Source organism: Oryzias latipes, chromosome 2, assembly GCF_002234675.1.
Source record: "Oryzias latipes chromosome 2, ASM223467v1".
NCBI classification, from domain to species: domain Eukaryota; kingdom Metazoa; phylum Chordata; class Actinopteri; order Beloniformes; family Adrianichthyidae; genus Oryzias; species Oryzias latipes.
This window is the reverse complement of record NC_019860.2, coordinates 5,651,533-5,675,354: the sequence shown is the minus strand read 5'-3', so window position 1 is coordinate 5,675,354 and position 23,822 is coordinate 5,651,533. Positions and strand designations below refer to the sequence as shown.

Below are 23,822 nucleotides of genomic sequence, written 5' to 3'. Positions count from 1 at the left end.
TCCCACTTTGGGTTTGGTCAAATGTAGAAAAGAACAAACAACCAAATCAAAACAATTTGGATCAATTCTGGCTGAAAATGTTCAAACTTTTCAACTTTCAGGAAAAAGAGATTTAAAGAAATAAATCTATTTTAGAATCTATGAAGAACACTGACTGGAAAACAGCGCCAGACCAGAACGCTGCTTTTTTGAAGGTCCCGCCGGTAATGGGACCTTCCAGCCGTTGTCTCTGGATCAAAGTGGAACGGCTGTCTTCAGATGTTGTGGTGAGAAACACAGAACTTCACTCTCTGTCACTGCTTGGTGGGCACATTCACACTTCACTTTGTTGTCACAGACGGGATCATCATCATCATCATCATCATCAAGAGTCTCTGAGGGAAGGAAGGGATGTGGACGCACCCTTGTGCTACTTTAACATTGGGAGATAGGTCAGAGTTAGGTCCGCCTCCAGCTGACACATGTAGGTGGTTCTTTCAGAGGTGCTGATGTTTGTTGGAAGAACAAGTCTCTCAGGTGATGGAAGCAGCAGATATTGGAGGAGAAGATTTCATCTGAGAATACGGAGAACTCCCAGACCAAAGCTGTTCCTGTCTCCAACAGTCTAGAACCGTTTGTCCTGCTGGAAGTTCATGATGTTTACTTCTCGCTGGATTTCCATTTTCCAGTGTTTCCACAACTGATGATGTCATCAATCTGATCTTTCAAAACACATTACTTCCTGGTTTCATTGACAGCAAATGTTCCTAAAGATCTGACCCCCTAAAAGCTCCAATAGCAGCTCAGCAGAAACTGTGATCTGATCTTGAGCCTGATGAGGAAGCATCTTTCTGCAGGTGGTGCTGCAGCTTTGGGCATGTTTTCCAACTCTTTAGCTTCTGCTGTTCATGGAGTCGTGTCCCTCTGTTCTTGGAAAGGAGAAACGTGCAGAGAACTTTTCCCATTTCCACTCCCTCCTTTCAGCTGCTGCCCACTGTTCCCCTCTGAATCAGGAGGGAGGAGCTCTCATCTGTTCTGCCCACCCCCATCTAGAAAGACATCAGCACCACCTGAACATTCCAAAGCTCTTTTCCAACCATTTCTACTGAGAAGGAACCAAACACATGAAGATTAGAACAGCTGGAACAGGATGAGGGGGAAGGCTAAAGATTCAAGTCTGTTTGTGAGTCAAAGATAGAATGAAGACAAACATCAATAGAAAACACAGAGTTGATTCAAAAGAGCATTTATTAGATCCAAACAGGCTGCAGGAATTTTACAGACAGCTTTCAGTTCGAAGCCTTTTGACACTCAGATGCAGTTCTGCGAACAGCCAGCAGGTGTCTCCCTTCTCCCTCCTGCTTCAATGCAGTTGGTGTTGTTGCAGCAGCTGCATCAAAGTGATTCTCTGCATCCAGAGGCTGTCATTCCTCACTAAGATCCATGCTCAGAAAGTTTCTACTAGTTTCACACATTCTAGAAAATGAGGAGATTCTACTGGATTTAGATGAAACTTCTTTAAAACTGCAGCTAAAAATGCTGTCAGCATGAAAAAGAACAGAGTTTTAGCCACAAAACACCAAAGAAAACGGAAGTTCAGTCAGAAAACTGTGGAAAACATCAATCAAAGCAAAACTCTGAGTCTTTCAAACTGCATGAGTCAATATTTGATCATCAACAGAATAGAGATGATAGAAAAATGATTCAACTGAGAGACTTTTGTTCACAAACTGAGATCAGACGGGATTTGTGCTCCAAAAACTGACTTCAAAGGACTTGAATCCAAACCAGTGAGTCATGTGACCACAGCGTTTGTCCGTGTCTCCACTATGAACGTTCTGGTCACATGACCATGTTGGAGGTTTCTGAATGAAACTCTGTGTTTGTTTGTCAATGAGAGTTTCTGGAGAACAGAAATCAAGTGTGAAACATCTGGAACCAGAACCTTGTGATCCAGAGTTCTGGTTCTGTCCCTGTTCCAGAGACAGAACCAGGATCCAACGCCTGACTGTGTTTTCCCCTGACCCACACATAGATCTATGTCATCCAGAAATGTTCTGTCTGATCAATGATTCCCTCAATCCTTGATTGGTCCATCCCAAACTCACATCTGTCAATCAAATGTAGATCAAAGAAGAAAGTGATGATCTAGAAAAGAATATGTTTGTCTGCAGGTCTGTTTTTCTCCAGGTCCTGGAGCTGCTGAGCATCTGAATCCAACCCATGTTTCAGATCAACACTCCAAGTTAGAATGAGAAGAGGAAGTGCAGTTCTCCATCAGTCCACCGGGGGAGCTGCAGCACAATAACTGTCCACTTGATGCTGAGAGAGACAGTGGAGCTGATCTCAGATCAGTTCCTGCTGCGGCTCTGACACTCATCTCCACTTCCTCTGATTCCTCCATCACTCTGCTCTCCACCTCCCAGGAACACCGTCCAATCACAACATCTCTGCAGACCAGCTGCTGCCGCTGCTCCTCTCTGCTCCTCCAGGAGGAACAACTGAACCACCCCCTCCACCTGCAGAGAGAAAGTAGAGAGACAGAGATGAAGGAGTGTCTCCTGATCCTGGTCTGTCAGTCAGTGATGCAGCACAGCAGCAGAAAGAGCAGCAGGAGCTTCAGTCCTGTTCAGAGCAGCAGCTTCCTGTCATCTTCACCTGTTGGAGCTTCTGCTGCTCTGATTGGCTGACTGTTGTCCTGAAGCCTGTCATCATTCTCCTCAGAGCTTCACTGAGAAGCTGCAGCTTCACAGGAAACTCTGCATCTTTGCTCTCAGACTAACTTTAGGACCAAACATCTGGAAGCAGCTGGACTGACTCCAACCCTCTACTGACCTCAGAGTCTGCAGTTTGGAGTTTGGACTCTCCACCAGATCCTGGAGCTGCTGGACATCTGAAGACTGAAGGTCATTGTCTCTCAGGTCTAGTTCTGTCAGGTGGGGCGGGTTGGACTTCAGAACTGAAACCAGAGCAGCACAGCTGGTCTTTGACAAACTGCAGAACTTCAACCTGAATCCAGAACAAAGAGTTGAGTTTAAAGACAAAGTTCATGTTTTGCGTTCATGCGTTCAAGTTCATGCGGGAACGTGTCCACAAAAAGGCTGTGAGGAGGTGGACCCCAGAAACGGAGCAGGCCCTGCAGGACTGTTTTGGGTCCACGGACTGGGACGCTCTTTGCACGCCTCATGGGGAGGACATTGATGGCATGACGGACTGCATCACGGAATATATTAAATTCTGTGAGGAGTCCGTTGTGCCTACTCGAACTGTTCGATGCTTCCCCAACAACAAACCCTGGATCAGCTGTGACCTGAAGAACCTCCTGAACAGGAAGAAGAGAGCCTTCAGGTCTGGAGACCGGGAGGAGCTGAAGAGGGTGCAGCACCAACTTAGGGATCAGTTGAGGAACGGGAGAGATTCCTACAGGAGGAAGCTGGAATCCAAACTCCAGCAGGACAACATGAGGGCGGTGTGGTCTGGAATAAAAAAGATCACAGGATGTGGGGGGAGAAGCAGACCCATCAGAGGCAGCAAAGAGAGAGCTGACGAGCTTAACACCTTTTTCAACAGGTTTAGCTCTCTGAATGCCTCAACCTCCTCCCCCCCAACTCCACCACACCAACCCCCGCTCCTGCTGCCTCTCAGCTACCTGACCTCCCCCCTCATGAACCCCCCACACCTCCTCACCTTCCTCCCCCCTCTAATACACCACACCTACTGGGCCCACAGTCAATCACCCCTCCCCCCAGTCCAACCACCACCCCCCTCCCTCCCTGTTTGACTGTAACAGCCTGCCAGGTGAAGAAACAGCTGGAGAAACTTAACCAGCACAAAGCAGCCGGCCCGGATGGCGTCAGCCCTCGTACCTTGAGGACCTGTGCCCACCAGCTGTCTGCGGTTCTCCAGCATCTCTTCAACCTGAGCCTCAGACTGGAGAAGGTGCCGCTCCTCTGGAAGACCTCCTGCCTGGTCCCCGTTCCTAAGAAGACGTCTCCATCTCACCTTGGGGATTTCCGTCCAGTTGCCCTCACCTCCCATGTGATGAAGGTGCTGGAGAGGCTGGTGTTGGCTCAAGTGAGACCGGTGGTGAGCTCTTCTCTGGACCCCCTGCAGTTTGCCTACCGGCCGCGCCTGGGGGTGGATGATGCTGTCATCCATCTGCTGCAGCGAGCTCATTCACACCTGGATGGTGGCGGAGGCATGGTGAGAATCACCTTCTTTGATTTCTCCAGTGCCTTTAACACCATCCGGCCTTCTTTACTGGGTGATAAGCTGCGGCTGATGGGTGCTGGTGCGTCCACCGTCTCCTGGATCACTGACTACCTGACAGACAGGCCACAGTTTGTCCGACTGGGCGGCGTCCTGTCTGACGTGGTGCTGAGTGGTGTGGGAGCCCCACAGGGCACTGTGCTCTCTCCATTCCTGTTCACCTTATACACCTCAGATTTTCAGCACAACTCAGAGTCATGTCACCTACAGAAATTCTCTGATGACTCTGTGGTTGTGGGGTGTATAAGCGGTGGACGGGAGGAGGAGTACAGGAGGCTGGTGGACGGATTTGTGGAGTGGGCTGGAGAGAATCACCTGCTGCTCAATGTGGACAAGACCAGGGAGATGGTGATCGACTTCCGGAGGAAAAGGACTGTCTTACAACCCCTCTGCATCCTGGGCAGGGATGTGGAAGCGGTGGAGGAGTACAAATGTCTGGGTGTGACTATCGACAGCAGACTGAGCTGGAGGAGCCACAGCACTGCTGTGTACAAAAAGGCCTGCAGCAGACTCTACTTCCTGAGGAAGCTGAGGTCATTTGATGTGTGCAGCAAGATGCTGGGGATCTTCTACCAGTCTGTGGTAGCCAGCACCTTGTTCTCCTCCGTGGTCTGCTGGGGAAGCAGCATTGCAGTCAGTGACACCAACAGACTGAACAAGCTGATCAGGAAGGCGGGTTCTGTCATTGGCTGCAAACAGGAAACCTTTGATGCAGTGATGGAGAGGAGGTCACTGAACAAGCTCTTATCCATCATGGACAACCCAGAGCATCCTCTCCACCCTGTTCTGGACAAACAGCGGAGCTCCTTCTCTAGAAGGCTCAGACAGCTCCGCTCCAAAACTGCCCGGTACCAGAAATCCTTCCTGCCAAATACTATAACCCTGTTCAATAATTCACAATGCAGAAGATAACCTTTGCACATTTTTTTTATTTTATTTTATTTATATTATTCTTACTCTTTTTTTCCTGTCAGTTGTTATGGTAACGAACAAATTTCCCACGTGTGGGATCAATAAAGTATTTCTGATTCTGATTCTGATTCTGATTCTGATTTTCATCCTTCACTTCTTCTAAAGAGTTCAGAGCTGAAGAAGATCAGAAGGTTTAGAAAAAGTCCAAAGATGTGAAGCAACAGCAGCAGATCAGAAGAGTCCAGCAGAAGCAGAGAAGAAGAACATTCAGGAACATTCAGGACAACATGCAGCTGCTTCAGGAAAGAAGTCCAGATGTGTGAAAGTCAAACATCAGCCTGTGGCTGCATCCAAATCAACTGATGTTTCTGCAGCAACAGCAGAAAAAGTCCACTTCCTCTTTCTGCTCAGCTCTTCTCCAAACAGCACTGAATCATGGGAGAATTTCAGCAGCATGATGCTGGAAAGTCTTCATCCCAGTTTTCAGGAGATGATCTTCCAGTCCTTCTCTGCTGCAGCCCTTCAAGCAGAGACTTTCAGCTCCAACAGATCAAAGCAGAGAGAAGACGGAAGTGATGAGGAAGAGTCAGCAGCAAATGTTGGACATTGATCCCTGATCCATGACTTCAGCTCTGAATGAAGAGTCAGAAGCTGCTGGGAGCTTTGATGGATGATGTGATGATGTTTGTGGATGAAAAGGTGAGGATGTTTGTGGAGGATGTGTCTGTCAGAGCAGCATCCAGCTGCAGCATGACTCTGTCACTGTCTGCTCACAAACATCAGCCGCTGGACTCTCAGCTGCATCTGCTGAAACACAGCAGCAGGACTCAGAGTGCATGTGAGCGTGCACGGCTGCTCATTCTACACGCACTTTAAAGGAGTCTGTTGGAGCAAAGACACAAAGAAGAGCTGATGGCTGCAAGCAGAACTTTGTGGAGCCCAAATGTCAGCAGACAGCTTTGAAACAAGCAGCTGCAGGAAGAAAAGAAGAAGTTCTTCTGCAGATCTTTGAGGAGAACAAGCAGCTGCAGGAATAAAAGAAGAAGTTCTTCTGCAGATATTTGAAGAGAACAATGGAGTCTCACCTCAGAGTCTGCAGTCTGCAGTCTGGACTCTCCAGAAAACCACACAGATGAAGAACCCCTGAATCCTGTAGGTTCCTGATCCAGCTCAGGTCCAGTTCTGTCAGGTTGGACGGGTTTTTCTTCAGAGCTGAGACCAGAACTTCACAGCTGATCTCTGACAAACTGCATCTCTCCAACCTGCAATCAGACAGAAAAGTGTGTTCAGGAGCAGTGATGCAGCTGGAGGTCCATGAACTTGGTGCATTCAGTCAGGTGGGACCCGCCCTGATGACAGACTGACAGATGACATTTGAAATTTGGGGATCAAAAAATGTAATGGCCTGTAAATGAAAATGCATTGGGGAGGGAGGTCAACCTGATCAGAGTTCGACCTCCCTACCACTACCCAGCTGCTCCATCCAGCACTTGAAGTAGTGCTCTGGCCGGCACTCCCAGCTCGAGAGTGGCGTCAGTCACGAACAGTGTTAAAAGCCAAAACCTCATCCACATACTCAGGATTTGAACCCCAGCAACTCTTAGGAAAACATAAGACACACCTGTGAATACTGGAACACAGACATTGTAACTAAATAAGGGCAACCTACCAAATGGTGCTGGACAGAAACATCGGTTTATCACAAAAGATTTGTTCATCCATAATTATTTCACAATTTTCAAACAATCCACCATTTCTGTTGTAACATAATGTTTGTTTGGTAATTTGATGAAAACAATAAGATTTCCAATAATAAGAAATCCTATTTTGATATTTTTAAATGTTTATCAAGAAAAGACATTTTTGTAACAGAAGAAAGAAGAGGAAAAAAAGAGACACTACCTACAATTGAATATAATACTGTCACTAAAAGTCAGCAAAATAAAAAAATAAAGATAACAGCGTGTATGCCCTGGAGTTGAACCGACAAGTCCTGCCCGAGTAAAAAACAAAGTGCAGCTGCTTTGACTACAAGGCTTCAGCACACAACTATGGCATTCACCAACATTTTGGATTTTTTGACACCCGTATCTGACACATCAAAGCACCGTTTTTGACGTGCAGTTTGTACCCAATAAAATGCTGCTTTTTATGTCCGTGTTGGGACAATACATGAAGCCGTTAATTGTGTGCTACTTTTAAAAGGTGCGTACAAACCTGTGTTTTTGATGGTCAAAATGCAAATTATAGATTTTTGTTGGTTCCTCTCTCATTGTGTGGGGTGGAGGTTGTGGGGCCTGGGGGGTCGGCGCTTTGGGGGATGGGGCCCCTAGGTTGAGGAGACATGGGCCCAATCCTGGGGGGGTTTGGGGGACGGCTGTTTTACAGACAGTTTACCAGCTGTCCCCCATCAACCTTCTTCCTCATATGATGGGGGGGGTTTGGCCTACGATGCACCTTGGTGGGGAGGAGTTCCTTGGCAGTCGTCCCCCTCCCATGGTTGCCGTATGGAAACAGGCCCCCCCTCTCTCGGTTTTAATTGCACCTCGGTTTTAATTGCACCTCGGTTTTAATTGCACCCTTGGTGGGGGGGGGGGGGGGGGGATGCTTGGACATCACTGCCAACAAACAGCTTTTGTCCTCTCAGTACCCTACCTGCCAATTTTAACTGCACCCCCTTAGTACACACACCCTTTACCCCTCAAAAATATACACTCCAACACACACAAACACATACATGCACAGTATGTGTTGGAGCTAAAAGAACTTGTTCAATAAAAGAAGCTAAAAGAGCAACTGATGTCTGTTGTTTTTTTTACTAGAGGAACCTTCCTTTTTCTTTTTTGATCTGGACACAACAGGCAAGCATCCCCTGCCAGGGATGGGGGAGGGGACAAATGTTCAGAGGTCCCACCTTCCTTGTGAGATGTATGTATGTGTGTTTGAGAGTGTGTAAGACACCACAGCTTTAAACTTAACAGATATTTTTTAATTTTAACTATATAAATTCTTTTCTTCTTTAGAGGACTGTTGAATTGAATTGAATTTTGAGTTAGAACTTGAAATGGCATTAGCTTTGAATGATTTCTGCGGCCACTGATGAGCATTTTGTTTCGCCACTTCAAATGCCAATCCCATTTCATATGCTGCAGTTAGGGTTAATTCTTAAATATGAGCAGCTGATAACAATTGGTCACGCAGTTCTGCACCTTTAACTCCACAAACAAACCTATCTCTGAGAGCATCTTCTAAAAAAGTCCCAAACTTGCATGTAGAGGCCAGGTTTCTTAGGCTTGCCATGTACTCACTTATTGACTTGTTTTAAGACTGACTCCTTGTGTTGAATTTGTATCTTTCTGCAATGACGTTAGTTTTCGGGACAAAATGGATGCACAGCAAATCCAGCAGCTTCTCCAGTTTTTTCTCCGACGGCTTAACAGGTGCACACAAGTCCATAAACAGTGTGTGGTTTTTCTTTCCCACCACTGTCAAAAACATTGCTTTGGCCTTCTCCGTGTCCATTTTAATTGTATTTGCCACAAAGAATTGTTCCAACCTTTCCAAATAGGCTTAGAAACATTCTTAATTTTCGTCAACTGCAAATCTTCACCTTTTCCAAACGCCGCCATGTTTCAAAGCTTGTTGTCCATTTCACAGAGTTTAGCTTCTAAAGCTTGTTTCACCAGGATAAAAATCCCATCCTCGTCGCCAAAAATCAGTTGTGTCCAGTTAAAAAAAGAAAACGGAACCTTCCTCTAGTGAAAAACGACAGATGTTATGTGCTCCTTTAGCTTCTTTTATTTAACAAGTTCCTTTAGCTCCAACACATTCCGGTCTTCAGGATTCAGGCAAGATGGCGATGGGAGCAAATGTCCGGTAAGCGTCCTGCGCACCATAACCTTGAAAACATTACTTTAAGACTGAATAGTTACAGAACCGACTCTCCACTGGATATCAAGATAAAACAAAGCAAGTTTATGAGCCAACTGAAGATTTCCCAACACGCCTAATAACTATACGAGCATGGCTAATAAACCCAATGCTAAAGCTACAGCTAATGCTAGAGCTAAAATGCTGTTTCCACATGATTACTGCACGCCTGAAGACATGGAAACAAATGCAAAGGGGACAAAAAACAGTGTGGCATCACCTTTGAAGCCAGCTGCGCCACAAAAAAAGCCAAGACCAGATGAAACCTGCTCTCTCAGACCAGGAGAAGCCTCAAACGCCGCAATCTTGGCTGCAATTGAAAGCCTCAAAGGCATGATGAAGGACTTTAAGTCGGAGCTGCAGCAAAACACTCTGACTATATTCGCTATCGCCAAAGCTGTGGAGTTTAACTCTGCTTAAATCAAGGAATGTAAAGACAGAAATAAAAAGTTGGAAGAAGAAATGAAACGCCTGGAAGAGAAAAATGTGGAGTTGGAGCAGAGAACATCAGAGATGGAAAAAAAACGTTGGAGTCACAAAGATACAAGAGAAGATGGAACTTGAGACTGAATGGTGTTAAAAGAGAGAAAGGGGAAGACACTCGAGGAATTGTGGCAGATCTCATCACAAAGATCGTGCCACCCTCGACAGAGAAAGTGGACAACATTTTGGACACGGTACACCGGCTGGGCCCAACCGATGTCAACCGCCCTCGTCAAATCATCATTCAGTATACAGGAAGGAGATCCAGAGACGAGCTGTGGCGAATGACTAAACACCATCCTGTCTGTCGAGACCTCAACATTCGTTTTGCAGAAGACCTCATCAAAGAAGACAGAGAGGCAAGGAAAGCGGTGTGGCCCAAAGTTGAGCAGGCGAGAAGGAATGGTTGTAAGACAATGTTTCGAGGTCCTTATGCTTTCATTAATGGTCAGAGAGTCATTCCATGATTTTAGTTAGTCTTGCAATTTATTTAGTTAAGATGGTTATTGTAATTTCAAGGTTTTGTTGCTTTAAAGTTTTTGTTCAGTAATACTTTCAGCCTCATTTAGGTCTGTTAAGTTTGCCTTTTTGTTACATGTTGCACCTTAAAACAGATATTTCTTTACTTTCTTTAAATGCAAGAGGTCTAAGAGATCTAACAAAAAGAAAAAGCTTTTATTTTAATAATTTGTAAAGGGAAAAATGTTGATTTTGATTTTTTACAAGAAACGCACTCTACAAATGAAGATAAATCATTTTGGTCTCAGCAATGGGGGGACAAGGTTTTTTTCCGTCATGGCAATTCCAGATCAGTAGGGGTCGCTATACTTCTCAAAAACTTCCAAGGCAAAATTGTGTCTCATATAGCAGATGAACACGGTCACTGGCTGATCATCATAGTAGATATTGATAAGTTCCCAATATTTGAGACCATTTCTTTATCTGTTGTATCCCCCTGCATTTTGTAACATTATCCAACTCTGAAATTCTTGTTTCCTTATTTCATACTTTTCCCTAATTCTCTATGATTATGACTTTGTTCAGGCTTATGTATGCATAATGATTATTATTATTTTTTTGCTTCCTTTCAAACTTCAGTATTATTTCTTGTATTCGTCATATTTTGTTAATTTTATGTCAATGTTCTTGTGTTGTTTTGTATTGTGCTCAATAAAGCAAAAAAATAAAAATAAAAAAAACATTCCGGTCTTCAGAACCGATTTTTTTCACACACACAAGCCCCCTCTAGTGGATAGGAGGGGCACTGCTGGTGATCTTTCCAACAATGGTTAAGTCAACACACAGCCAATGACTAGGTGTAGGTACCTAGGTGTAGGTAAGTGTTTGGCCTTAAACTTCCGTTCGGGGTCCTTTCGACTGAAGGCAACATCACACTATGGTAGCCCCACTTGGACAAACTACGTAGCGTGGAGATCTGCTCGGGCTCTACATATTTTCATTTCACGTTTCCTTTTGGAACCTTCTTTGTAACCTTGTTACAAGTTAAGTTATTTTACCTAATAAATTGTGTCAATATTGTGACAATATTCTTTGTAATTATTATTAAGAGAAAAAAGATCAGCCGAGGCTGAAAATGTTAGCACGGCTAAATGTTGTTCTTCCGGGTCTGTTTTGCCAATAATAAAGCACTGGGCGCACGGATAGAAAAAAAACTATAAGCAAACATGCATTCAATGATAATCATAACAATAATTAAGGCAGGTTTTGAAGACAATCTCGCTCCATATCAGAGCTTTTCTTGCTTTCGACAGACCGCATGAAATTTTCTTCTATGTATTCTAAGTAGTATCATAATTTGTCCAGACCAATCACTGTCTGACACGTCATCGGGCCAATGTACAGCAAATCAAATAATGTGACGTCAGCATTAGTCCCAGGACCCTGAACTGAAGTTCCAGGCCAAACGGTTATGGTACCTACATGGGCACTCTCCCTTCTTCTTTTTACATGTCATCCAACTAAGAATAACAATCTTTTTATCTATTTTTTAAGTATTTTATTTATTATTTTATATGCTGCTTGCATCGGCCAGGGATGACATCGGAGGTCACCCAGTGGTGCCAAGCATGCAAAAGGTGCCAATTAGGAAAAGATGTCTAATCGGACACCTGATGGCATCACAGCCTAATAAAATTTTGGCCATCCATTATACCCTCCTGGAACCAGCAAGGAATGGTGTTGAAAATGTGTTGGTCATCACTGATGTTTTCAGCAAATACACCATAGCAATTCCAAATGGGGACCAGTGTGCCTCCACGGTTGCCCAAGTGCTAGTGGAGTGGTTTACAAAGTTTGATGTTCTAGCCTGCATCCACTATGACCAAGGTCGCAGTTTTGAGAGTTCTCTCATTGCGTAGCTCTGAAGTCTTTACGGAATACAAAAGTCCCACACAACCCCATATCATCCGGTGGGGAATGGCGAGGTAGAATGCTTTAACGGGACTCTGCACAATTTGCTGCGTACTCTGCCTGTGTCTAGGAAGAGGGATTGGCATGTGTGTTTGCCTCAGGTATGGTATTATTATAATACAATCCTCCCCTGTTGTCCCTGCATCAGTCAACAGGGGAGTCCCCCTTTTTCCTCATGTTTGGGCGGGAACCAAGGCTCACTGTAGATTTTCTTTTAATCTTTCCTTCTACTCATGCTGCCACATTAAGTTTCTTGGTCAGCTGATCTATTCCTTTGGCAGGTAGCTCCGCCCCCAGCCTTGAACATAACCTACCAGCAGAGGTTCTTCTCTCTAAAACAGCATCGTTTTAGTGTTTTTTTAAGCACCAGGACTGAGAACCAGAAGCTAACCTAAAGTATATGAAATAAATGACTTGGTTCTGATCCAAAATCGGTTATGAATAATCACCAAAACCAGGACTGCGGGAAAGACCTGCTGCAGTTTGACCTCCTCTTATCTCTATAAGGAGCTGCGGCTCTGTGGATCAGAAATCTGCTGCAACTGTTTGTCCATTGAAATCTGCAGTTCTGGGATTGATTCATTTTTCTTTCAAAAAACACAGAACATGAACTTCTCCCAGATATCAACACCTGGATGGACATAGGTTCTCCTGTATAGTCTGCTATACATTTCAAGTAAAAAAAGGTAGTCAGATTAGAGCCAGCTGGGGTTTTGAAATCTACGAATGGTTTTATTTAAACTATTGCAGTTTCTTTGTCAGTGACGTCTACCTGACAATTTCCTATAAATGAGAGAAAACCAGACAGAACTTCTTATAGAACAGGGGTGGCCAACCCCGGTCCTCAAGAGCCTCAACCCTGCCTGTTTTCCAGCTCTCCCTTGACTGCTTGATGCTGATAACCTAAACCAGGTGTGTTCAGTCAATCAGGATGTGAAATCACTTGAGTTAGTTAATCAACAGTAAGCTAGAAAACCGGCAGGGTTGAGGCTCTTGAGGACCAGGGTTGGCCACACCTGTTATAGAGAATAAAAATTTAAATAAAAGCTTACCTGAGAGTCTCCAGTTTACAGTCTGGACTCTCCAGTCCAGCAGACAGCAGCTTCACTCCTGAATCCTGCAGGTTGTTGTGACTCAGGTCCAGAACTCTGAGTCTGGAGGACTGAGAGCTGAGAACTGAGGACAGAGCTGCACAGCTTCTCACTGACAGGAAACTGCATCTCAGTCTGAAGAAAACAAAGACAGACAGCAGTTATTGAATCTTTCATGTTTCCATTCAAATTCATTTGTTCACTGAAGGTGATTTTCCTGAGAGTTCTTACAGAGCTTTGTTGGAGGCTTTGATCACTGGCAGCAGCCTCAGAAGAGCCTCCTCTGAAGCAGAGTATTTCTGCAGGTCAAAAACTTCCAGATCTTCTTCTGATGACAGTAAGAAAAAGACCAGAGCAGACCACTGAGCAGGAGACAGTTTCTCTGTGGAGAGACGTCCTGACCTCAGGAACTGTTGGATCTCCTCCACTAGAGAACCATCATTCAGTTCATTGAGACAGTGGAACAGGTTGATGCTTTTCTCTGCAGACAGATTCTCACTGATCTTCTCCTTGATGAACTGGACTGTTTTCTTATTGGTCTGTGAGCTACTTCCTGTCTGAGTCAGCAGACCTCGTAGGAGACTCTGATTGGTCTGCAGTGAAAGACCCAGGAGGAAGCGGAGGAACAAGTCCAGGTGTCCGTTTGGACTCTGTAAGGCCTTCTTCACAGCACTCTGGTACAACTGGACTGGACTTCTCTGTTCAGGCTGAGAGATCTGTGATTGTTTTTCCTCCATGAGGTTGAGTCCAGAGGTGATGAAGGTCAGGTGGACATGAAGAGCAGCCAGAAACTCCTGAACACTCAGATGGATGAAGCAGAAGACCTTGTCCTGGTACAGGCCTCTCTCCTCTCTAAAGACCTGTGTGAACACTCCTGAGTACACTGAGGCTGCTCTGATATCGATGCCACACTCTGTCAGGTCGGATTCATAGAAGATCAGGTTTCCTTTCTGCAGCTGCTCAAAAGCCAGTTTTCCCAGAGACTCCATCATCTTCCTGCTCTCTAGACTCCAGTGTGGATCTGTCTCAGCTCCTCCATCATACTTGACCTTCTGGATTTTGGCCTGAACTACCAGGAAATGGATGTACATCTCAGTCAGGCTCTTGGGCAGCTCTCCTCCCTCTCTGCTCTTCATCAGATCCTCCAGAACTGTAGCAGTGATCCAGCAGAAGACTGGGATGTGGCACATGATGTGGAGGCTTCTGGATCTCTGGATGTGGGAGATGATCCTGCTGGCCTGCTCTTCATCTCTGAACCTCTTCCTGAAGTACTCCTCCTTCTGTGGATCATTGAACCCTCTGACCTCTGTCACCATGTCAACACACTCAGCAGGGATCTGATTGGCTGCTGCAGGTCGTGTGGTTATCCAGAGGCGAGCAGAGGGAAGCAGGTTCCCCCTGATGAGGTTTGTCAGCAGATCAGCCACCGAGGTGGACTTTCTAGGGTCCTTCAGGATCCGAGTCTTGTGGAAGTCCAGAGGAAGTCGACACTCATCCAGACCATCAAAGATGAAGAGGACCTGGAAGTCTTCAAAGCTGCAGATTCCTGCTTGTTTGGTTTCAGGGAAGAAGTGATGAACAAGTTCCACCAAGCTGAACTTCTCCTCTTTCAGCACATTCAGCTCTCTGAAAGTGAATGGAAATGTGAAGTGGAGGTTCTGGTGGGCTTTGCCTTCAGCCCAGTCCAGAGTGAACTTCTGTGTTAAGACTGTTTTCCCGATGCCAGCCACTCCCTTAGTCATCACGGTTCTGTTTGGTTCTGGTCTTCCAGCTGGGAGTTGGAAGAGCTCTTCTTGTCTGATGCTTGTTTCTGCTCTGTCTGCTTTCCTGGATGCTGCTTCAATCTGTCTGACCTCATGTTCTTCATTCAGCTCTCCTCTTCCTCCCTCTGTGATGAAGAGCTCTGTGTAGATCTCATTCAGAAGGGTTGGGCTTCCTGCTTTAGCCATCCCCTCAAACAAACACTGGAACTTCTTCTTGAGACCAGATTGGACTTCATGTTGACAAACTGCAGCAGATCCTGAATGAAGACAACAAACCGTAAATCAACTCTCTGCAGCCCTGAATGATGAGGGTTTGAATCCCTGTGGTTCCATGTGTTCAGACATCAGTAAATCTTCATTTCTCAGCAGCTGAAACCTTCAGAGAAATCCTCTTACTGCTCTGCAGTCCATCAGCCAGCTCCTCCTGCTTCATTCTCCTCAGGAAGTTCACTGTGATCTTCATCAGTGACTCTCTGCTGTTCCTCTGCTCTTCATCGTCATCCTCCAGCTCCTCCTCTTCCTCCCTGTGACTCAGAAGCTTCTGGATCTTCTTCAGCTCCTTCTTGACAAAAGTGACAATGTTGTCCTCCAGCAGCTGCAACAGAATTCCAGATGAATGAGCCAATCAGAGTGAAGTCATGGAGCCAAACATCAGCTCCATGTTGGACACACTGACAGTCCACTGGTGTCCAAAGTGCAGCATGGAGACGACTGTGGACAGAATGATGGGAAAGTAGTTGTTGTTCGTGTACAGACCAGAAAGATGGAGTCCAGGTGTGTTTGATGCTGCTGGACAGACGGACCACTGGGAGTCTCTGAGCTCTGCTGGTCCAGTCTGTGGACAATCAGCAACAATCAGATCCATTCTGTCAGTGTACAGAGACTAACACGCTAAAGATAGAAATATCTGAGAGAAAGAGCTGAGCTCACATCAAACACATGGAATATAAAGATTTACCTCATTTGAGTCAGTTTGAACATTTAAAAGCAGCTCACCTCTCTGCACCAGAAGTTGAGGATGAGTTCAAGTTGATAGGACGATCCATTGACCGGTCACTCCTGAAGGAAGCACAGCTGGGTTCAGATCCAGATCCAGTTCTGAGTCTCTGATGGATCCTGATAGAAAACACTTGTTTTATTAGAGCTGGGTTTCTTTCATGATGGTGTTTGATGAGTTCTTTTGGATTTGGATCATCTCAGATGCATCATGAATGCTGTGGTTTTCAGAACAGCAATGATTCCAACATTCATTCGGACTCACAGATGAATCAGAGTCACAGAAAACTGGATTACTGATTCTCATTTAGACCAGAAAATAAAAAAGAAGAATTTAATGTTGGGGTTTGTTGATGAGGTACAAAGGAAAAAAATTATTTAAAATCGTCATGGCAGTTGCCCCGCTGCTGCTAATCATCTGATTTCCTCCACCAGTGCCTGCTCCAATAAATTTATGCCTTTGCCCTTCACCTTTCTGCAAACATTCAGTCAAGACCGCATAAGGCGGACATGTGGCTATGTAGTCCTGAGAAGCTGTATAAACTCATCAGAAGTTCACAACCACAACAAAGCCGTTTTCTCTGCCGCTAACACAGTCTGCTCCTGGTGTGTCTATGTCTCTCAGCGGCCGGACACACGGAGAAAGCAGTGACGTCATATCCCCGCCTCCCCTCTGGAGATGCTTTTTCTTAATGAATATTGAGACAAGGTTTCCAGGGTGGATGTGACAAAGCAAATGCATTCCCCTCTTTGCATTTTCGTTTTAATTATGACACAGAATAAGTGGTTTTACGTATAAAATGAAAAAGCATTTTGAAATATTGCTTTTTCATTTTAATTTTGAGTCATTTGATTCAGTTACATTTTGAAAATTAAAAAGCATTTCTGTTAATCCATTTTAATGAATGAATTTTGCTACATATTTACCAGAGAACATTTTGAAAATGAAATGTCAAATACCATTTTCTTTATCATTTTAATTAAGTGACAGAATAAGCTGTGTTGATGAAGGAAATGAAAAAGCATTTTAAAGTATTGCTTTTTCATTTTAATTTTGATTCATAAAATGGAGCTTCATTTTGAAAATAAAAAAGCATTTCTGGTTTTGACCTATCTTTTCCTTTATGCTACAGAATCGCTTCCATAAGGTGGACCCTCCTGCCCCGCGTTCTTCATGGGTGTCAGGTTCATGGCTACCGGAAAGGTGACAAAGTGTTTGCAGTCTGTTTATTACCGGGCAATATATAATATTCTGAGAAGATGTCTGTACCAGAGAGCACAGGTGAAGACTCGCATGAAGCTCCAGAGCGGTCCGCTGCAGAAGAATCAACACGCATCCCCAACACACGTGTGCGCCCCTTCCTCCAACACACAGCTCGCTGACACACATACACATAGTAATTCTACAACACCTATATAGTTAGTTCATTAGTTAGACTGGTAGTAGTTAGTCATTACTGTTATTTGTTAATAAAGAATACTGTGATGTAATTGTATTCATTTGTGACGCGGCCGCCGGGGGATTTTGTGTTTAAAAAAAAAAAAAAAATTGGGGGAGGGGCTGCGGTTAACCACGACACAGCGCCCCCCTGCTGGTTCATCACCACGGTAATAAAAAATCCCACACCGTCACAGCTCTACTCCTAGGAAATGGTCCCATAATATAAATCCCCAACATGAATCATGGAAATACTGGAAATACTGGAAATACTTGGGAACTACCAACTGGTATTTTACACCCTGGTCTTTCAATGGCTCCCTTCAATACAGCACCCCCTGATGTGTCACAAAACCTATGCGACCCGAAGGGGTGGATGTAAGGTGGGATTGATGTAGATCACTAACATCTGGATCTTTAGCTTGTTCTTGTGTGAGTTCGGCTAACGTGGTAGGTAAATCAGAAAAAGGTTTAACTGAAAATGTCAAACCCAAACTGTTGCCCGAGTTCTTTTGTGGTCCAAGTCAGATGACGAGTGGCTCAACTACCCGGGAGAGCGCATCAGGATCTATATTGAGGCACCCCTTTCTGTAGTGAACCTTTAAACAATATTTTTGGAGCCTTCAAATCCAACGAGTTAATCACATTTACATTTCGGGGCAATTAAAGGCCCATGACAGAGCTGCATGGTCAGTATAAACCATAAACTCCTGTCCTTCCAAATAGTGCCGCCACTTTTCTACTGCCCACATGACTTTCAAACACTCCTTCTCTGAGGTGGAATAATTCTTTTCTGGACCCCGCAGCACCCTGGAAGCATAGGCTATGACACACTCTCTTTGTGGTGGATCTTGTGTTAGTATGGCTCCCAGGTCTGCATCACTGGCTTCGGAATGGACCTGAAATGCCAGAGACACATCTGGTTGTGATAAGACCGGAGGAATTTTTAAGGCCTCCCTTAACATTTCTATGCTCTCTTGGCATTCCTTGGTCCAGTTCCACTCCACTCCTTTCTTTTTCAGGTGGTTCAAAGGAGCTGTAATGTCAGCGAAATGAGTAATAAACTGCTGATACCATCCAGCTAGACCTAAAAATCGTTGGAGTGACTTAACAGTGGCAGTAGGAAAATCAGTCACTGCTTGTGTTTTTTTCTCCGGGTCCACCTCCACCCCTAAGTCGGACACCAAGTGTCCTCACAACCGCAGTTCTCTCTTAAAAAAGTGGCATTTAGATATATTCAAACTAAGGCCTGCGGTCTTAAGTCTTTCAAACACAGCTGTCTGGTCTTCCATGTGGGCTTCCATTGTCTTCCTTGAGTACACTATAATGTCATTAATATGTACAAAACATATCCTTCCTCTCATATCACCCAACACTCTTTCCATTAGCCGTTGGAATGTTGCTGCAGCATTTTTTTTAGTCTGAATGGCATACAATGGAACTGAAATAGGCCCATGTGCGTGGTGAATGCGGTTTCATGGGATACTATTTTTTGCCATTTCGACCTGCCAATATCAAGACTAAGTCTAGGGAACTAAACCAGGACGCACCTTCTAGTGACTCCAAGATGTCATTGGCATTGGATATCTTTCGAGCAGGGTCTTAGCATTTACACGTCTTTAATCCACACAAAATCGGTAAGATTCATCCGTTTTTTTTACCAGGACCACAGGGGATGACCAAGAAGACTGGGTTGGTTCAATGACGTCTTCTTTTGAAATTTTGTCAATATGCTCTGCAATTGTTTTCTTTTTTAGAGGAGAGACCCTGTATGCTCGAGCCCTTTAGGGACTTCATCCTCTAAAACGATAGAATGATGTTCAAAGTGGTTCTTCCCAGCACACTGGAGGGGACTGTCAGCCACTCTAACAGGCTGTTGGAGTAACTCGGGACAACCAGAGTTGTATAATGGTTGTATAATGGACCTCCAGAATCACTAGGAGTAGCAGTCCAACAATGAGGAAAGTCCTGCCACCAAGCATAGTCCACTTGAACTTGCTCTGATTTTAGTCTTTGAAACCATTTTGGAGCAGAAGAACAGACACGGCAGAAAGTGGGAGGAGCCAACATGTGAGTCAGAAATTATGTGACAGGCACATAAAGGTGTCCAATATTTTTGGCATTTATTTAGCCTGTAGAGTGAAAAGGTCCTGTGTTTTATTTTGTATTTTTGAGTACACATATTTTTGTATATGTGGGTACCGGTGATGCCGCTGAGATCACTCCTGCACAGCTGGATGCAATCAGCAGGGGTGCGTTTATTCACGGCATCCTTTTCCTGGGTTAGATAAGGACTAGCAGAAAAGGTGGGGATCTCCTAATAAGAGAAAAAAACTTTAGAAACGGAAAAGGAGACTAAAAGGGCCCTTCCAATGAGCATCTACCAACGAAGTTACACCCGGATACAGACCAACGGGGGTTACGGAGGAGGATCTTACTCGGACTTTTCATTATTTTGCCGCTGGGGATTATTTAGTATTTGCTTTCGGGGATGGACGTGGCTGGAAAGAGACCAAGATCAGAGTGAGACTCCCTGACATTAACCCAATGGACCAGGTGAGATCATTTTGGTTATTATTTTTGACTTTGTGAGGAGATCTTGAGTTGGAGCCGCTTCCCCGTTTAGGAGCAGAGAACCCTAGATGGACAAATAGGGCGCCATTGTAGATATATGAATGGTCATATCAAATGTAAATATTGTGAGTGTGGTACGTGGAGTGTGAATAAGAATTGACTTGTGTGGGGATAAAAGAGTAGAACTTGATTTATTTGATGTTTATTTGTTTATTTAAAATCAAAAGACAACCCATGACAATGGTAATACTCTAAATGAACAGTTAAGTGTTAGAAATTATTCAAACTCTTTGAATTTCTGCAGTTTAGTGAAAATTCCTCATTGACCTTCAGACTTTGTGCTTTGGTTGATAAGTGAACCTCAGATAAGGAATAAAGCAGAAAATCCCAGAGAACCAGTTTCATTTTAAATGAATTCTGTTCAGTCAGTGACCTGAAGGACTTCAAACTATCAGAGAATGATGACATCATGCCTGACATTTTTAAAGGCAGTTTGGGATTTGGAGCTAAAGTTACTGTTTTGGTTTCTCTCCAACAACAAAATCTTCTCTAAATACTTTCTGTGGAAAAAGATTAATTGACAGATCTCTGTTCACTAGAAACTGCTTACTGTGAGTCTGAAGGTCCTGGTTCAGTTCTGAAGGCTAGAGGATCATCTTTGGACTGGTCACTCTTCATGGAGCCACAGCTGGAGGCTGCAGACTGGACTCTCTGTGTGACCTGTTGACCTCTGCAAACACCAAACCATCAGAGTGTTGGAGGATCTGCTTCTTCATGAACAGCTGATGGACTTTGACATGAACACAGACTGAGCTGTTTAGTCTGGAATAACATGACATGTTTGGATCAACAGTTTCCAGCTTTCAGCATTTTCTGTCAGTCAATCCAGACTTTTTTTCTAGAAAAGCTGATTCCAATTCTCCACGTAGAAATGTAGAAATTCTGAGAGCAGAAAGTCCAACTAGAACAATGTGATGTTTGGAAAGCATGAAAATCTGAATCCTAGGAGTCTGCAGTGATTCTTCTCATTAGACTGGAACTGCTGTCAGTCAGAGTCAGCAGTCAACATGTTTTCTTCTCCAACATCTCTGATGTCTCTCAGAGACTCTCAGAAGACTCAACTGAAAAGATCTCATCACACACATGATGCTCCAAGTGAGTCTGATCAGAGAGATCCAGAACTGAACCAGACCTCAAGTCCTTCATCTGAAAACTGTTGATCATCTGAACTAGAATCCAGCCTCCAAAAACTCTGACAGACACTCACTCTTCCACAGTCAGTTAGAAATATCCGCTGGATCCTGATGAAAAAACGTTTTATCAAAATTTCATTTCTTTTGTTATTGAGGTTCATCAGATTATCTTCCATGTTGAACTATTGAACTCAAATCATGAGCAGACTGATCTGCAGTGAGACAGTCTGTCAAAATGCCCCGTTCTGACTACTGTGTGACACTGCATGCAGGTATTGTCAATTTAGGAAAAAACTTCCAATTGATCAATTATTGTCCATCCGTTACTAGGGGTGTTAGAAAAAAAAAGATTCTACAATATTTCACGATAGTTCATTTGGAGATACCTGTATCGAACTAAAACTGGTGCCACATTGTTTGAAAAAACTCAACCAGAATTTCAATGTCTTCCACTGTAATAAAATGGTCAAATTCAGTTTATTTAATGATCACAATGTTAAGCACTGCAATTGTATCTCATATATAAGTTGCGTTTACCAAAGCAAATTCATAGTGCTTTTATTTTGGTAAGTTAAAATATAGAAAGGGAACAGTCAACATTGATGGTTTTAAAAATATATATATATATATTTTTTTTAAGTGTAAGAAAACACAAATAATGAATGAGCTGAGCCTTAACCAATAAGTTTCTATTGGGGAAATAAAATGCTGTTTATTTTCAGCATTAATGTAGCTTCTCTAGTGCTTTTTAAGAGTTCAGGAGCCTGAATGGTGCTTCAAAAATAAAGGATGGGGTGGGGGGGACACACTGATTCTTTCCAGAAATAAACTGCGATGAGGCAGCATGACAGAGCGAAGGAAAGTTGCTTTAATGTGACAAAAAAGGGGCTTTGTTTACATATCTGCTCTGGCTGCTCACAGACGGACGTAAACTGGTAACGCTGATCAACACAATGTCAGCTTTTTTCAGAGCGTTGTACACATCCCTCTGATCCATCAGGTCGCTAAACTAGAATCTATTGCTGGGAGGTTCTGCAGAACTTTTGCCCGCTTTGCCGACAGCATTTTAGCCGATGCTAAGCGCAGCAGGTTTTTCCAAATCATCTTTAATAAAAGAAATAAATGTGTTCTGGTACAATATCAGAATGCGTATCGTGTCACCAGACTCTTACCAAGACACCCCCCTATCCGTTACATCCATAACATGTATCTGACAAACACTCACTGTTTCACTGATGAATGACTGTTTTTAAATTCATTTAAATAATCCTCTGGTCTGTCACACCTGTTAGAACTCCAGCTGGATCCAGGTCCAGGTTGGTTCCTGTGAAGAATGAAGGTTGCTGGTGTGAGTCCTGAGCTCTGACATGGAGAAGATCATGGACAGTTGGATATGTTCATCTCACCTCTGAGCTTTGCTCTGGTTGTCATGGTTGCCATCTCTGCTTTTAGAGGGAGGGGCTCCCTCCTGTGGTTCCTCCCACTGATCCATGCTGCTGGATTCACTGGATCCACATCAGCTCACACACACCTTCCACCTTCACCTGCAGAGGAAACATGCCTTTGTCAGGTTGGGGGGGCTGGTGAGCATGAAGGACCCAAAATGCAGAGACGGGAGGCACACGGTTCGAGGGCAAGGGGTTTATTTATCAAAAGGCGCTGCAGCGCAGTAAAACAAAACTTAACTCACTGTGGGCATAGCATGAACACATGGCAGAAGGGATGATACGAGAAAAACGTTAACGGACCAGCACAAGAGGAAGGCAGAGACAAGACTTAAATACAGACCGGACAGACAAGACACAGGTGAACATGATTAGGAGAGGGAAGTAAAACTCAAAAGCATGACAAAACAGGAAACCTTCCAAAATAAAACAGGAAGCAAAACTCAAATCATGAAGGTGACATGATGGAAGCAAAAAACTAATACAAAGAAACCCAAACCATGACAGTCTTCTTAAACTCTGATAAACATCCTGATTGTTACCAGATAGAGGTTCTGAGCTCTGTATTCCGATACCAAAACCTTTTGTTTATTTGTCATCTAAGCTGATGAACCGACCGATTGGGCTGTGTGGAATTATGTTAGAATTGGTCATCCTGATTATTTAGATTAAGAGTTTATTCCAATCTTTACATGTAAAACAAGTACATTGGAATTTTTCTTCAGCATTTCTCTAGTCAGGGTGAAATACAGAAGGACAACAAAAACTAACAAGGTTCATAAATGAACGACCTTGGGAGAATTTAAGGCAGGTAGTTCAGCAGTGCGTTTTCCTGTTCACACCTCCCCGCGGGCGGTTCAGCCCAATTAACTCACCTGTTCCGCGTCCTACTTAAGAACCAGGTGTGTGATGTTTGCCCTCTTCATCCATTTCCACAAGCTCTACGTTTCTCGCCCCACCCTCACCCCGTTCCACCTGTGAGCTCCGTTAGGGGTTGTTTTATACCTGAAGTTTTCTACAGAGATCTTATTTTATTGTGTCTGAACGGGGGCCTTATGCCAAACTAAAAGAAATATGAAAAATAAAGCTTTCTCTACTGCATGAGTTATCTGACTGAAATATAGATGAACAAATATTAAGACAGAGACCAGTAGATTAAAAAAAATATGACTGTCATGGGAGTCACAACCACATTATTGTTGTGGCCCAACCTTTTATCCTCTGTAACTCGTTTGTTTCAACCTTAAAAGAGATTCCCTTTTGTATTTGATATGAACGAACACTGTTCAGACACTACAAACAAAACCTGTCTGCGCAAT

The 23,822-nt window shown here is 44.0% G+C and overlaps 4 protein-coding genes across 6 annotated transcripts in view; 1 reads left to right on the top strand and 3 right to left on the bottom strand.

Annotated features, from left to right (window-relative positions):
- The window catches only part of LOC101172629 (zinc finger protein 436-like), a 1,005,429-nt gene that overhangs the window by 288,258 nt on the left and 693,349 nt on the right, over positions 1-23,822 (top strand). The window lies entirely within an intron of this gene.
- Positions 1-23,822, bottom strand: part of LOC110016657 (zinc finger protein 502-like) — a 970,715-nt gene that overhangs the window by 344,066 nt on the left and 602,827 nt on the right. The window lies entirely within an intron of this gene.
- LOC105355262 (NACHT, LRR and PYD domains-containing protein 12) overlaps positions 1-23,822 on the bottom strand; it is a 517,064-nt gene that overhangs the window by 442,936 nt on the left and 50,306 nt on the right. The window lies entirely within an intron of this gene.
- Positions 1,210-15,626, bottom strand: LOC111948614 (NLR family CARD domain-containing protein 3-like). The gene is made up of 6 exons (XM_023962151.1): positions 15,254-15,626; positions 13,326-15,114; positions 13,056-13,229; positions 6,246-6,422; positions 2,815-2,988; positions 1,210-2,498 (listed from the first exon to the last, which is right to left on the bottom strand). The coding sequence occupies exons 1-6, from the start codon at positions 15,318-15,320 to the stop codon at positions 2,213-2,215; spliced, it is 2,667 nt and encodes an 888-aa protein (XP_023817919.1). The 5' UTR covers positions 15,321-15,626; the 3' UTR covers positions 1,210-2,212.